The sequence below is a fragment of the Haplochromis burtoni genome, unplaced genomic scaffold, assembly GCF_018398535.1.
Source record: "Haplochromis burtoni strain Fernald_Lab_line unplaced genomic scaffold, NCSU_Asbu1 Contig_15, whole genome shotgun sequence".
Taxonomy (NCBI): Eukaryota; Metazoa; Chordata; class Actinopteri; order Cichliformes; family Cichlidae; genus Haplochromis; species Haplochromis burtoni.
The window spans coordinates 1,979,008-1,992,642 of record NW_024582376.1 but is presented as its reverse complement, the minus strand read 5'-3'; the positions used below and the strand labels follow the sequence as shown (position 1 = coordinate 1,992,642).

General features: G+C 41.8%; 2 protein-coding genes across 7 annotated transcripts in view; one reads left to right on the top strand and one right to left on the bottom strand.

The window, feature by feature from the left end:
* The first annotated feature begins 33 nt into the window (after positions 1-33).
* On the top strand, positions 34-5,097 carry ccdc153 (coiled-coil domain containing 153). Its single transcript, XM_014330267.2, has 6 exons — positions 34-409; positions 484-552; positions 1,004-1,123; positions 1,350-1,442; positions 1,518-1,648; positions 3,783-5,097. Exons 1-6 carry the CDS (start codon positions 358-360, stop codon positions 3,909-3,911), a joined length of 594 nt encoding a protein of 197 aa, XP_014185753.1. The 5' UTR covers positions 34-357; the 3' UTR covers positions 3,912-5,097.
* A 1,627-nt stretch (positions 5,098-6,724) lies between these two features.
* grik4 (glutamate receptor, ionotropic, kainate 4) overlaps positions 6,725-13,635 on the bottom strand; it is a 354,349-nt gene continuing 347,438 nt past the window's right edge. For 2 of the 6 annotated variants that reach the window (XM_005915839.3, XM_005915838.3), the window contains 3 exons: positions 13,232-13,360; positions 13,032-13,150; positions 6,725-11,272 (listed from right to left, as the gene is read on the bottom strand). In XM_005915839.3, coding sequence (XP_005915901.1) covers positions 10,883-11,272; positions 13,032-13,150; positions 13,232-13,360 — 638 coding nt within the window. In that variant the 3' untranslated portion in view covers positions 6,725-10,882. The remainder of the gene's footprint in view (positions 11,273-13,031; positions 13,151-13,231; positions 13,361-13,635) is intronic. The other 4 variants (XR_006054050.1, XR_006054048.1, XR_006054049.1 and 1 more) reach the window with 4 other exon arrangements.

Sequence of the window (13,635 nt, the reverse complement as noted above, 5' to 3'; positions counted from 1 at the left end):
TTCTCGATAAATGAATGTAACCGAGCACGCGCGTCTTCCTGTAGAGCATTCATAAAATCTCAGTGAGATGCTGCTGAGTGCATCTCTGAGTTCTCCCGGCTCGGGCCTCGGTAACCCCTAGCAACAAAAGACGCTTTCACATATACTGAAGGCAGCTGGCGCTGTGCGCGTTCCCCAGTCATGTGTGACTGGCTGTTGTAAAAGTCACTCAACTATCAATTAAACCGGACACTTTGTTTTATGGCTGCTCACTCAGCAACCAGTGCACAGCAACAGAGTCTCACCACCATACAGTAAGCGTAGGCCCTCTGTGAGCCTGTGCGTGTCCGTGGGTTGAACAGGCAGCCTTAAGCAAGCATGTCCCCGAAGAAGAAGACAAAAAAGACCGCAGAGAAAAGTCCAGAAAAATGTAATCGAGATGCTTTTTTTTCTTTCGTGACTGCAGATCTTCTATTTCTTACACATATTTCTGTGTTGTTACAGGTCAAAATGACGTGGAAGAAAAGCATAGGCACAGTATTCTGGATATAGCCATTCTGCAGGATCACATAGGTGAGCCTTTTATTCCTTTATAAATAATAAAAACAGATTGTATGATTATTACATAAAGGGTCAAACTGAAAACGACTCTTAGCAGATCCATTCCTTGTCATGTCTGTTCCCTTTTAAATTGCTGATGTCCCCTATATAGATTTTGTATATAGATTTTAAGTGAGTTATTAAAAGATCAGTCTTTTGGCCCATAAAAGGATAGAAAATTGTAAAAAAAACCCAAAAAAAACCATGTTTTAAAACGTCTAAAAGCAATACAAGTGGAAATGAAAGCCCACATGTTAAAACTTGACTGCATATTTGGGCATGTTTAATGGATAATTTAGTTTGCATCAATACAAGTTTTGATAAGAAAGTAATTTCCACTTTTGCTTATGAAAACAAAAAACAAAGAAAGCTCCCTCTGGTTTGTACGTTCAATGCCTGCATGTGTTTGTGTGACTTCCTGCAGCCTTACAGTGTGAGGCTTTAAGAAGGGTCCAGTCAGACAGAGCTGACCTGAGGAGACGTGTAAGAGACATGGAACAGAAGCTGCAGCGCGAGAGACAAGACCACAGGGACATCTACTGGGGTGGGTACAGACGGGGCACGAATCCAAAATTAGTCCGTCTTTTAATAACCTGATCAAAGTGCGGATCCCTTTGGGAGTGAGGACAAGGGGTGTGTTTGCCGAGGTTAGGGTAATTTTTGAGGAACAAAAAATCTAATTAGCCGGGCGCTTAAGCTGATTGCTGTATTAGCTTTTCAAAGTGAATCAGCAATGAAGTCTGAAATAGCTGACGCAAATGTCATTCTAGACCTCAGTCGCCAGTACAAAACCATGCAGACCGAACTGACCAACAAGGTGAAGAAACTGGAACAGGAAGTCAGCCAACTGAAGGAAGACCTTGGTATGGTCTATCTATATTTAAAGTATAATCAAACAAATGGATCCAGATAAGAGTTTACTCTCTGTATTTGTATAGCCCTATCCCAGGAGGAACTGAGTATAGAGAAAAGTGAGCGTAAGCAAGTGGAGCAGGAGAAGGATGCCATCATAGCAGACCTTCGACAAAAGCTGGACAACATGGAGTCAGACTATGAGAAGATCCTTCATGTGAGTTTCAACACAAGGCAGTTCAAGCACACACTGTGGCAACAATATGCATTTGAAAGCCTGCACGTATACGAAAATACCCATTTGAGGTAACCTTTTGCACAATGTGGGGCAGCTTTGTCTTGTATGTGCAGTTAGGCCAACCCTCAGAGAACTTGATCTCAGAGTTAGTTCCGCCAAAGTCATGGGAAGGTACTAGCACTTCTACTTGTTGGTCAGACCTGCAGCTTATGTGTGACTCTTGAAAGAGCAGTGTGATGACACCAGTTTCTTGAAAGTCAAGCTCCTGAATGTATGATTGCTTTGAGCTGATAATTCAGTCTAAAATGACAAACTAAGCAAACGCTAATAGAGCTGTCATGGATGTTTATATGAGTTAAGTGACTTAAAAATGATTCATATGATATTATGATGATGCTGATGAAAACTGTTGCAGTTTATGTCTAATAATCGTAGGTCAGAAATACTAAAAAACTAGATGGAGTGTACAGTATAGATGTGGTTTAATTCTTCCCCCATAAAATGACATTTGCCGACTTCCCCTGTATCCTCAAGTTTTGACACCTTAGTATGTATCAATAAAGATGTCCTTTTATGACCATTAGAGTAGTTTGGTTTTTTTTTCAAGTGTAGCTGCACAGGCAGAGAATGTCCTCACTAACTTCTGATGCAAAGTGAGTAATTTTCTTCTATAAGCAGGCCTGAAATATGGTGCTTAGTTCAGAAAACTTACTACGCCATTACAAACTTTGCAGCTTTACGGAACTATCAATGCACACAACACCAGAAATTATGCAATCAACATGACCGAGAAACTGCTGTAAAAAAGAAGCCACAAATAGTACTGTAGAAAAGTATTCGCCCTCTTCCTGATTTCTTATTTTTTTGCATATTTGTGACATTTATATGCCATTTGAGACACTCTTCTTCGCAGAATTATTTTCATTCATCTATATTGGAGGGTTTATAAGTATGAGTAGTATGCGGTCCTGAAGCTGCAAAGCTGCCCAAAACCATCACACCACAAAACCAAGTTTGATTGTTGATATGATGTTCTTTTTATGAAATGCTGTGTTAGTTTTATGCCAGATGTAATAGGGAACCTCCAAAAAGTTCAGCTTTTGTCTCGTCAATCCACAGAAAATGTTCAAAAAGCCCTTGGGGTTCATCAAGATGTCGCTTGGCAAATGTGATATGAGCGCCTCCTTTTTCAGCAGTGGTTTTTCTTCTTGAACTCACCCATGGATGCCATTTTTGCCCAATCTGTTTTTATTGTTGAATCACGAATTCTGACCATAACTGAGGCAAGTGAGGCCTGCGGTTTTTTCGATGTTGTTCTGGGTTCTTCTGTGACCTCCTGGATGAGTCATCAAAGTGCTTTTTTTGGTAGGCCTGCCACTCCTGGGAAGGTACAACCCTGTTCCAAGTTTTCTCGATAAAGTTTTTTTCCATAAAGTCCTAAAGCCTTATAATGGATTTGTAACCCTTTCTAGACTGATAGATGTCAATCACTTTGTTTCTCATTTGTTTTCTGTCAATCGTGGCATGATGTGTTGCCTTTTAGCCTGCTACATTTTGTCAGACAGGTTCTTGTTACTTGATTCAATAGCTATGTCAGCAATTTAAACTGGGTGTGGTAGGTGAAACTGAACTCAGCTTTTTGTTTGGGTTATCTCCATCTAATATTAGAGTTTGTTTTATGACCCAAAACATTTAAGTGAGACAAATATGAAGAAAAAAAAACTCCACTTCCTGGGAGTTTTTTCCATTAAGATGTAATGGATGAGGGATGGGGTCATTGTTGACCTTTTCGCTAGCGCCCGAGTCCGACTGGCTGGCTACAGACACTGCATGCAAATTTTCAGCGCTCAGATCTTCAAAGGTAAGTGGTCAAGCTTAGAGCCCTGTTCGAGGGCTCAGCCTCTGATCGCAGAGATAGGATTTTAATATGTAATTAACATTATTCCTCTCTTCCCAAGTATGACACAGAATCTAATTAAACCTCCTTCAGTGCACCCTTACAACTCATCAGCGATAAAGGTGGTTAAGAAGGGAGGGAAATCAGGTTGGACAAGTCGGTGACTTGAAGGGAAAATCTTAGCTTGCATTTTAATGCTGCCCATGTTTTCTGCAGGAGACTCTCGACAGCCTGAGTTCCCAGCTGTCTGCGACTCGACAGGGTTGGGAAGACGAAAGCGCAACTCTTCATCAAAAGTACAAGGAGCTGCTCTCTGAATTTGGCCTAAATGCCCTGGATCTTTAAAATACAGGAGTCTGACATATACAGTAAGAACAGCAGTGAGATGTGTTTGTTTAATGCTGTAGCTACAGCACTGACTCTGTTTGATCTGCTAGAGTGCTGTGTATGGCTCACCTGTAACTGTATGGATGTTAATGTATATTTTAGAATAGGAAATAGATCACCATGTAGTGGCATGTAGCGCCCACTAGATGTAGCAAATGACTGCTTGTGGTCAGAAAGATGGTGGCCACTGACACTCGGTTGCTATTAGAGCATTACAGTGTGTATACTGTATTTTATATGAATATTAGTAGTACAGTAAGTATTTTGTTGTTTATATAGAAGAGCGCAAAATCCAAAAAAGCTGCATAAAACATTTGGGGGTTACAATAAAGTGGTGAAAATGAATAAAGCTGTTGGTGAAAAACTGTAACTATTGTGATTTCACAACAAGTATGCATGCTAGCAGAGATGGCAGTGTAGATAGAGTTCTCTGTGGCAGCCTTTGAGAGGCCAAATATGGTAAAAGACAACGAGGGAGACGTGAAACAAATGCACGATGTAAAGAAAACCACAACTAATGCTCAGTATCAAGCAGATTAATACTAAGCAATAACAAGAGAAAGGCACGGGGGGGAAAAAAATTAATCATGCAGGAAATATGATTCAGCTGCCCCGCATCAATAAAACCTGACTTTCCCTGCAGGGAGCGAGATAAACACATTTTATTTTCAAGGCTGTCACTTGTGCATCTTTTTTCGTGGCCCAGTGCATTTTTTTAGTCTCTCATCTGTGGGGTAATGAATCATTTACTCAGGGATTAAGATAATTCTGTGCTCTGACGGCCAATTAACGCAGGAACTCAAGAGGCCTTTATCAGAAAACCAATATTTCCTCCTCAAACCACCAGGAGCTGTTGCCCGTTTCAGTTTGTTTAGGGCTTAATGGGGTCGACTGCAGTAGTTAAAATGAGAACGGCATAGTGCACCTGTTAGTGGAGGTGCAGAAAAATAACGATTGGCACATTGTGCCTTATCTTCCCATAGTGGAAATGTTATGAGCCCTGCAGCAGTCAGTGATGTAAGATGTATTAGCAAGCACGGATAAGTCAAATACAGTTTAAGCATCAAAAAGAAAAAAATATTTGTATTACATAGAATACTGTGCAAAAGTCTTGAGCTACCCCCATATTTTTGGCATTTTCCTTCCTAGGAGTCAGATTTTTATTAAAAGTGGTCTTGAGCAATATCTCTCCAGGCTTTCTGAAGGTCCTTAGAGTTTTTCTTTGGACTTTAGCTGCTTTTTCACTCATTTTCAATCCAGTCCATTTTCAGCAGACTGTTGTTTTGTTTGTAAAGCCACTTAAGACTGAGCCATGAATCATTTAATCACAAAATTTGTTCCCATTTCTTCAAATTGCTGAAAAGATGCTAAAGATACTAAAGTTTGACAGGGATAAAATAGTATTTTATTAGCCAATAAGTTGATCCCTAAAGAGCTATTAGCTGAAAACACTGCATATGTCTGCATGGGTAGTGTGTCCTTAAAAACTGGAGAAATGGTGGCCCGTGAGTAGATCCATCTGTTGTTTGCTAAAGCCTCATCAGAAACGGTCTCAGTGGAAGGGTGGCTGTCAAGTAGTCATTTTTAAAGAAGGGAAAGAGGGAGATGAGTCTGAGGTATGGAATGAAAATCAGAGGCAACAGGTCTTTATAGAGAGATGAGTCCAAATTTGAAACTGTTGGTAGAACAGTGAATGTCTACAGCCATCTGTGAAACACGCAGGAGTCATGGATTGGGGCTGAATTTCAGCCAGTGGTGTTGGGAATCTTGTCATGTATGAAGGGAGAGAAGTACTTTCACATTTTGACCATCTGGAAAGCATCTGATTAGAAGTAGCTTCACTTTTCGGCATGAGAATGATCCTAAACGCACTGCCAATGCAGTAAAAGCATACCTGGACAGAAACACACAAAATGTAACACTATCAGTGATGGATTGGCCTCCCCAGAAGCAGTGTGGGATCATACTGACAGAGGAACAAAAGGCAGCCAACATCGAATTTAGAGCTTTGTATGGCCAATACATGGCCAATATTTAGACCAATGTACTTCATCCATCCATCCATCCATCCATCCATCCATCCATCCATCCATCCATCTCATTAGCCCATTAATAGGTGTATCTTTTCCCTGTGGGTTTACCTTTCTCTACACATTCTCTAGCAGGCAGAACAAACGTACCATTTTTGTCCTCCGTGAACACGATTAATGAACAAATTCTAATTTGAACTCTGGCACCGGAGCATTTGCCCAAAGACAAACGATGCTGTGCAAATGATGGAGCCATTACAGAAATGGACTGATATTTATCTTTGTCATTGAAACCTTCATCCAGGGTCAGCAAAGACCAGCGATCTGGCCAAAACAAATGACTTTTGTAACTCGCTATTAGAAAAAATCTAAATCCAGCCTGGTTTTTGTTATTAAGTACCCATGTGACGGATTTCTGTAAGAACAGGATTCTACTTTCATTTTTCTGGTGGGTATGTGACAAAGAGCGCTGTCGGCTACGCTTCCACTGGAATTTGACTTGGCTGTGTACCACCTTTGTCAAGTATGCGGGTAACAATACAGCAAAATGTCAAGGCTGTGATTTCCTGTGTTGCCAAGAGCATGAGAGAAATCACATAGGACAAAAAAAAAAACAAAAAACACAAAACGCACGCTCTCTCTAACCCACCCACCCACTGGCACACAAATAGGTGATCAGTGCCTCCTCTTCTGTGAGGCATCGATCAAGGCAGGAGTGAAAAGTGAGGGAACAAACACAAAGGAAATGAAGCTCCATTTTATTTCTCTGAAAGACAAACAATGTCAAGATGTTTTGGTCAATATGTTCAACAACTGTCAGCGAACAAAAGGCTGTATAACAGCCCTGACAGTGTCTCACCTTATAGAGAATTTCTGCACTCTGAATACCTTTTCTTTGAGCACACAACAACAAGAAGCCTTCTGCAAATAATTGCAATCACTTAATTGCAAATAATAAAATCAGCAGGAAAGCGCTTACTGAAAAATGTGTAGCCTTGTCTTGAATACTGTTATGAATACTGCCACCCCTGGAAAATCTGGTGTCTGTTAGGAAAAAGCAATTGTTTGACAGAGGGATGCAATATTAGCAGGAATAAAATGAATAGATTCAATAATTACCATTTTAAAAAGGCAGTAAAGTCATACTAAATGCAACAGTATAGACAATATATATATATTTTAAATAATCTCAATATCCCAAAATGTTATAGACAGGTTCCCCCCCAAAAAGAAGCAAAAAACAAACATGGAACAAGCTATTCTTCCAAGTGTATGTGGATGTTAGCTGTTAGGGTGACTACACGGTACACTGTAATTCCTTAATCCTTGCACGACAGCAATCAACTACAAGGAAACTGGTATTGCTATGTGCTACAGCTGGGTGAGCTCGAGGAGTGAAGTAGATTGTTCACCCACCTCTGCAGGCACTCAATGCTCATCATGTGCTCCATAAATCCAACAGCAGCTAGGCAGAGGGTGGGTAGAGATGCGCTTAATTCATGAACCTGGAGCACCAGGGGTAAAAAGGAAAAGCATGAGCACGATAAAATAAAGTTGACACAGCTGTGACATACAGGTGGCGGTGAGTGTTTAGTGTGTCACGCTTTTAATGCATGTGTGCGCGTGCTGTGGGTGGTGACAAACTGAAAAGAAAACTTGTCATCTCTAACGCTGCAATGGGAAGATTGTGAGGCAGGCACTCGAGGAGGAGAGGAGAGGAGAGGGAGATGCAGTCTGAATTCAAGTATAAATCAGACCAAGGGTGTTGTGTGGCGTTCAATCACTGTCCCGAGGAGACGGAAATATCCACTGAAAAATCACAGTGATAGATGGGCTACGAGTGAGTGGACGCTTATACAGCACATGAGCGAGCTGTTAAACTCATTAGCCTCTGTTAGACTGCCTACCCACACAAATTCTCAGCTGTTCAAAGGATTCACAAGTGAGCAGACGTTAATTCAGTTATGGGGGAGAAACGAGATGTGGGTGCATCAGATCCTTCTGGTTCACTCGATAGTTGTTCTGTGTACTCATCCAGAAACCCATACGTCCCTGATGCTTCTCTGCATGCGTATATGTCACAACAAAGCAGCTGCGTGCTCTGTATATTTCTCCCGGTTGTATAATGCCCCCCTCCTCACCTAAAACAAACCCCCAAAAAACAAAACAAAAAAAAGAAAGCGCACTCAGAAGCTATTTAGCATGACATATCTAAACAGCCCAGAAGGTCAAATACATCACAGCAGAAAAAAAACAAAGGAGACAAAGCCAGCAATCCCAGAGAATTGAGGTTGTTTTAAGAAATGTATTTATAATGGAATAAAAATGTCAACATAAGAAAAATAAAGCATATAAAACATAGCAGCCAAACCGAGCCGTCTCTCAGTGGTCTCCCAGAGAAGGTCGCCCAGTGTTTCTGTGGGATTTGTTTTAATTCTTACTCTACTGCTCTTCGTGCCTTCAAGGTAATTGGCAATCTCATTCCAACTACGCTTGATTTAGCACCCCCTGTAAATGTTTTGAGTGTTTAAGAAGTTAGCACTGAGAGCAGCGAGAGCCTTCAAACTCTCATGAGTTTCTTAGGGACATTCAGCAAATGGATAGAAATACCTTTCATTAAAAAAAAAACAATGAATTGTGGGTCTTCTTTCTTTGCCATCTGCTTGGCAATTTGATTTAAACCTGTTATTATATATGGAGCTACAGAAAGTGTACATTAACTGTTTGTGAGGATCCTGGGAATGACTCTGCATGGTGTGTGTCTGTGTGCGTTTAAATGTTTCCATTAAATCACTGCACACACCTAAGTGCGCATCTCTCTGTCCTATGAACATAATGAACACCAAATGAGTTTACTGCTGCAATAATAAAACACACATTACCGGGCACCTCCATGATTATATCGATGATTATACTGTAAATACACACAATTCTGTGGGTCGATAACACAGCAGCTCCTTACTGGAGGATTAGATGTACTGTATTTGAAGATGTGCAGAGTTTGTTAACGTGAATATGAAACGTTCATTTAAACTACAGCGTGATCAAAATATGTTGTGTTCTACTACAGGATGATAAATGATAATATGCATGAATTTCCAAGCATGAAAACCTGCAGATGAAAAAGGATGGAGGCAGAAAGCTTTCGTGGCTAATAAAAGAACAAGAGACGCTGCAGCGGTACCTTCAAGCTGTGTCGTGTTGGCAGCCTGGTTTTGAGGGATGGTGATTGACAGAACCTGATGGGCAGATTTAAAATGATGGGCACATCAAAGATAAGCAAGAAGCGGAGCAGACAGCTGGATGACCGTTGATTCTCGCTGTGAAACGGTCGGGCTATCGTACAGAAACACCTTCAAACCAGCCGGTACAGCAGGAAAATAAGCCATATGTCTCTGTAATGCGAGCAGAAAGTGAGGCGATTTTAAGACTCGTGCTGCTGGTGGTGGATTCTCACTTCTTCAAGTTATGGCTGACGCAAAGCAAATCAAGGTAACTGACTTTAATCATTTCAAATACTTTGGTAGTGGGGAAAGGAAAAATAAGTGTGTTTCAGCTCCTCCTGCATCACTTTGCATTAAATATCCGCCACGTTTTAGCCTGGTTAATGTATTCTAAGTTTGGTTTGGGGTTTTTTGCAAAAAATTATAGTATCAAAATGTCAGAGTGCACCCAGGCTGTCTCCTACGAGCAGTGTGTAAAATATCACTTTCAATAAAAGTTTAACTGCGCTGACATTTAAAACAAGCCAAGCCAACTGCTGATATAAAAATCCCTTCACTCTACCGAGGACTTTGTTTTTGGTTGGTTCTAATATATGCTGGGTTTGATACACATACTGAATATGTAAGCTGGAAAAAAAAAGAAAAAAATGATGTCTTATAACTTACAATGGATATATTTGTAAGCAAGAGAGCATAAAGGGGACTGGTGCAAGGACAATAAATGGGTCAGACATGGAGGACAGATGGAGGAGAAAGTAATGTCAGTGCACAGAAGAGGGATGATATAAGAGGATGTCTCTGTGCATGTACGTTTGTGTGCGTAGACATCATGTTTTTAAGCAGGTATTCAAAAGAGAAAATCCTTCTTTAAGTTGACTTGACTACCCTAGAACCACTTCAGGATGACTCATTCAGTGAGCACTGGCCAACACCTCTGGACATGCATCACTGTCTTTCAGAGATCCCAACAGTTAAAACATTTTTTAATAGAATATCACTACTATAAAAGGAGTCTTTGTGTCCGCATGTCTGTCCTTTTGTTTTCTATGTTCACATGAGTTTGCCGTCTTCTCAAGGCTGTGGTGCTTTCTTCAGCCACAAGATGATGCTTGTGGTTTTTGGCACTTTCAAAACAAAAGAACGTGAAGGTTGACCTTGCCTTAATCTGTCCATCTCTGCAGCTCTTCAGAGGCAATATATGTTCCTAGAGTAAATTGTCAGATAAAAAAAGGACCTTGTTTAAAGTTTTTTTTTTTTTTTTAACAATAGAATAACAATATTCAGTACTGATAATCCAACAGAGGACAGAAATAATTTAAAAAGGAAAGAAAAGAAACAGCACAATGATAAATGACTGGAAATACTGCATAGTACAAATGCCCCGTAGCTGTTTTTGTCTGTCCTGTTTTACACGGTACAGAGGGCCACCAGGGACAGAACACAACGAGACAGACTCATCAGTTTTTCCTATGACCAAGGAAAAAGTTCGCCCAAGGAGAGATTCCAAAAACTCACTGCTGGCGGTCGCCTCGGGGGTAAAAGAAAGTCCACAGCATTGTCCTGTCCTTTAAGGATAAACTCTGGATGGCAGAATTAAAATGCCACATGATCTTTGATCCCTGGAAAGAAGAGAGGTGGCTGCTGGGAAAGGCAGTCCTGTTGGAATTGTGGGGCGTTATTCAGGTTCACTGCTATTTGTGGTCTTGTCCCATTCTATGCTCTCCTCACTGTGAGTGGGAGATGGGAGGGCCCCTGGGCCCCCTGTGGGGCGCATCCTCAGTCCTTGGAAGCGTCTGCACTCGGGACAAATGCGGATGTGGCTGCACCCCCTCGCGACCAGGGCAGCCTCCTGCGCCAGTCTGTGGGAAAGGGGTTCAGGCAGTCCCGTGCCCCCGCACAGTTTTCCGTTGCTGAGGCTGACAGCGGCAGCTCGCGCCCGACGTTCCTCCAGAGGTAAGGGCCGTGGCCGCAGCATCGACGCCGCCCGGCGGCGCCTCGCCTGCAGGCTGTCGCGACACAGAACGATCCCCTGGAGCTCCCGCAGCATCTCCTCGCACACTGACTGCTGCAAGCACACACACGGGAAGAAAACAAAGATAGGGAAGAGGGGAATAAGAGAGGGAGAGAAAGAGAGAGAGGCCAGACAACTCACTGACTATGGGCTCGATCAGGACAGACGGAGTGACATCAAAGACACACAACAGATACATTTCAGGGTTATGTTCATAATAGGGAAATTGCATGGGCAACAGAGAATAGGGTGGTGTAGACTGAGCGGCCAGCAGTGAAATCAGCGACACATATAATACACACGGGCTTGTTAAATTTACTTTTCACATCCACAAGTGTAGCACACGCATTTCATCGCCGGCACTGGTGATCAAGTGATCCGCTGGGTGTAACACAGGGATATAAACTCAAATAATCGCAATCACAGACGTGACACTGCAGCTCAAGCACAAGACGGAAAAGAAACTCATCACCAATCCACACAAGCTGCACACGAACACTGTACAGATGCACACAGGCGTAAGTCCAGATGCACAAATATGAACGATACATATATAGACCCGCACACACAAACACACACAGGGTTCACAATTTAGAGTGAGACATCAATCTGTACTGCTCCAAAAGAAGAAATCACATGAGTGGGTTTTTGACTTTCTGAATGTTTATTGAGTTAAAATCACAGTGCCAAATAGTATTCAAGTATCTGTTAAAGAAATCACATCGGAGGTAATGATATCACTGCATGCACATTTTTCTCTGATTCTTCAAGTCATCTTTTGTGGTTGACAGCAGTCCTCCCTCATGAATATCGCAGGAGAGCCCCTTCCACTAGCACTAAACTCATCTGTCTATTGTGATAAATAAATAAATAAATAAAATCCTCCAAACAGCAGAACATCTGGATGCTGAGGACACTCAGGTTGCTTGCTAGTCCTCTCTCCAGATGAAGCTACATTGAAATCATATTTTCATACTGGATTACAATACCACACACTTTCAGCATAATTTTCAAAAGCACTTTCAACTTTCGCCAGTAAAAAAATGCATCTAAATTCCTTCCTTCCTAAAAATAATTAGAAAAAAATATTTTTAAAGTTGCTGTTTAAGAGGTTGTAATAATGCAGGGCTGTCTTCAGCCTCAGAGGACAGCTAATGTGCTGATGCCGTTTGAAATATTTGCATTATTGGCTGGTGATTTTGCTTCTGTATCAGCAACTTTCAAATCATAGCGTGGCACTTTTAAGTGTTTCAGGTGTCATTTATCATTGTTTTGTCCCCTGTTACTTTGAATAACCAACATTGTGTGACCGAGCTGTAGCGACTCTTGGTCCTGACATTTCCAAAAAGCAGTCCTTTTCTTTTTGCTTCCAAAACAAATCTGACGCCCTTGCTTGAAGTCCATTTTTAGCGCAAAGTTCTAGTTGACTGCCACGACTAATCCTCTACTGTCCATATTTCAACTTTTGATGGTGAGAAGGACATGTAGTTTTTGACAATCGTGGACACAACAGCGAGTGTGTTTTAAATAAGGTCACTAGATTAAGGCTGAGATAAAGATTTGCAGCACCCTAAAACAAGATCTTTTTTTTTTTACTGTACAGTTTGATTATTCTGTGTAATATATATATGGTAAGAATGGATGCTTCTCTGCTATGAATACAAAAAACACACAAGGTATTACTTTGGTTTGTGCTCATAACTTCCTGTCAAAGCTGCGCACTGTGGAAAAGCCTAGCAGCTCCGCGAGGGGGAAGGTGCCAGGGAGGGGAGAGGGAGACAAAGCAGATGCAGGTTAGATAGCCCTCTCTCACCTCATTTCCTGGCGCGTGCCTTAACATCCAGACAAACTCCAGCACTGCCATGAAGATTGCCACCAGCAGGCCACACACCAGCACCACAAAGATGCCACCGATGTTCTCCATCCCTAGACCTGGAGAGATGCCGGGATTGGGCGGGATAAGTGTTTTCTGGGATCATCAACCAAGATGTGGATTTAACTGCAGAGACAAACCTTTAGCACGGTGGTCCTCCTCTTTTGGACACTTGCCGCCATCCCACCACTTCCTCTTCAGGATCTCCAAACGATTGTCCTCTTGCAGTTTGAGGATGGCTAGGTCGAACTCGTCACGGTACACTGACCCTGAAGGGAAGAGAAAAGTAAATGAGGGACACGGTACAAACGAAGAGTGACATTTCCTTGACTTCTTCTTCTTCCTTCTCCTCTGGTATGCCATGGCAAATGTGAGAGCGCGTCACTTCACCACGCTTCGCCCGAACCAACAAAATGAAGATTTCAAACCTGAGATTAAGGAGCTTACAATGATCTTCCAATGTTTTACAGGTCACGGCGCCATCATCCACTAAAAAGACGGCTTATCTATCCTTTAAACATCAAAGGAATGGAAATTAATCTGT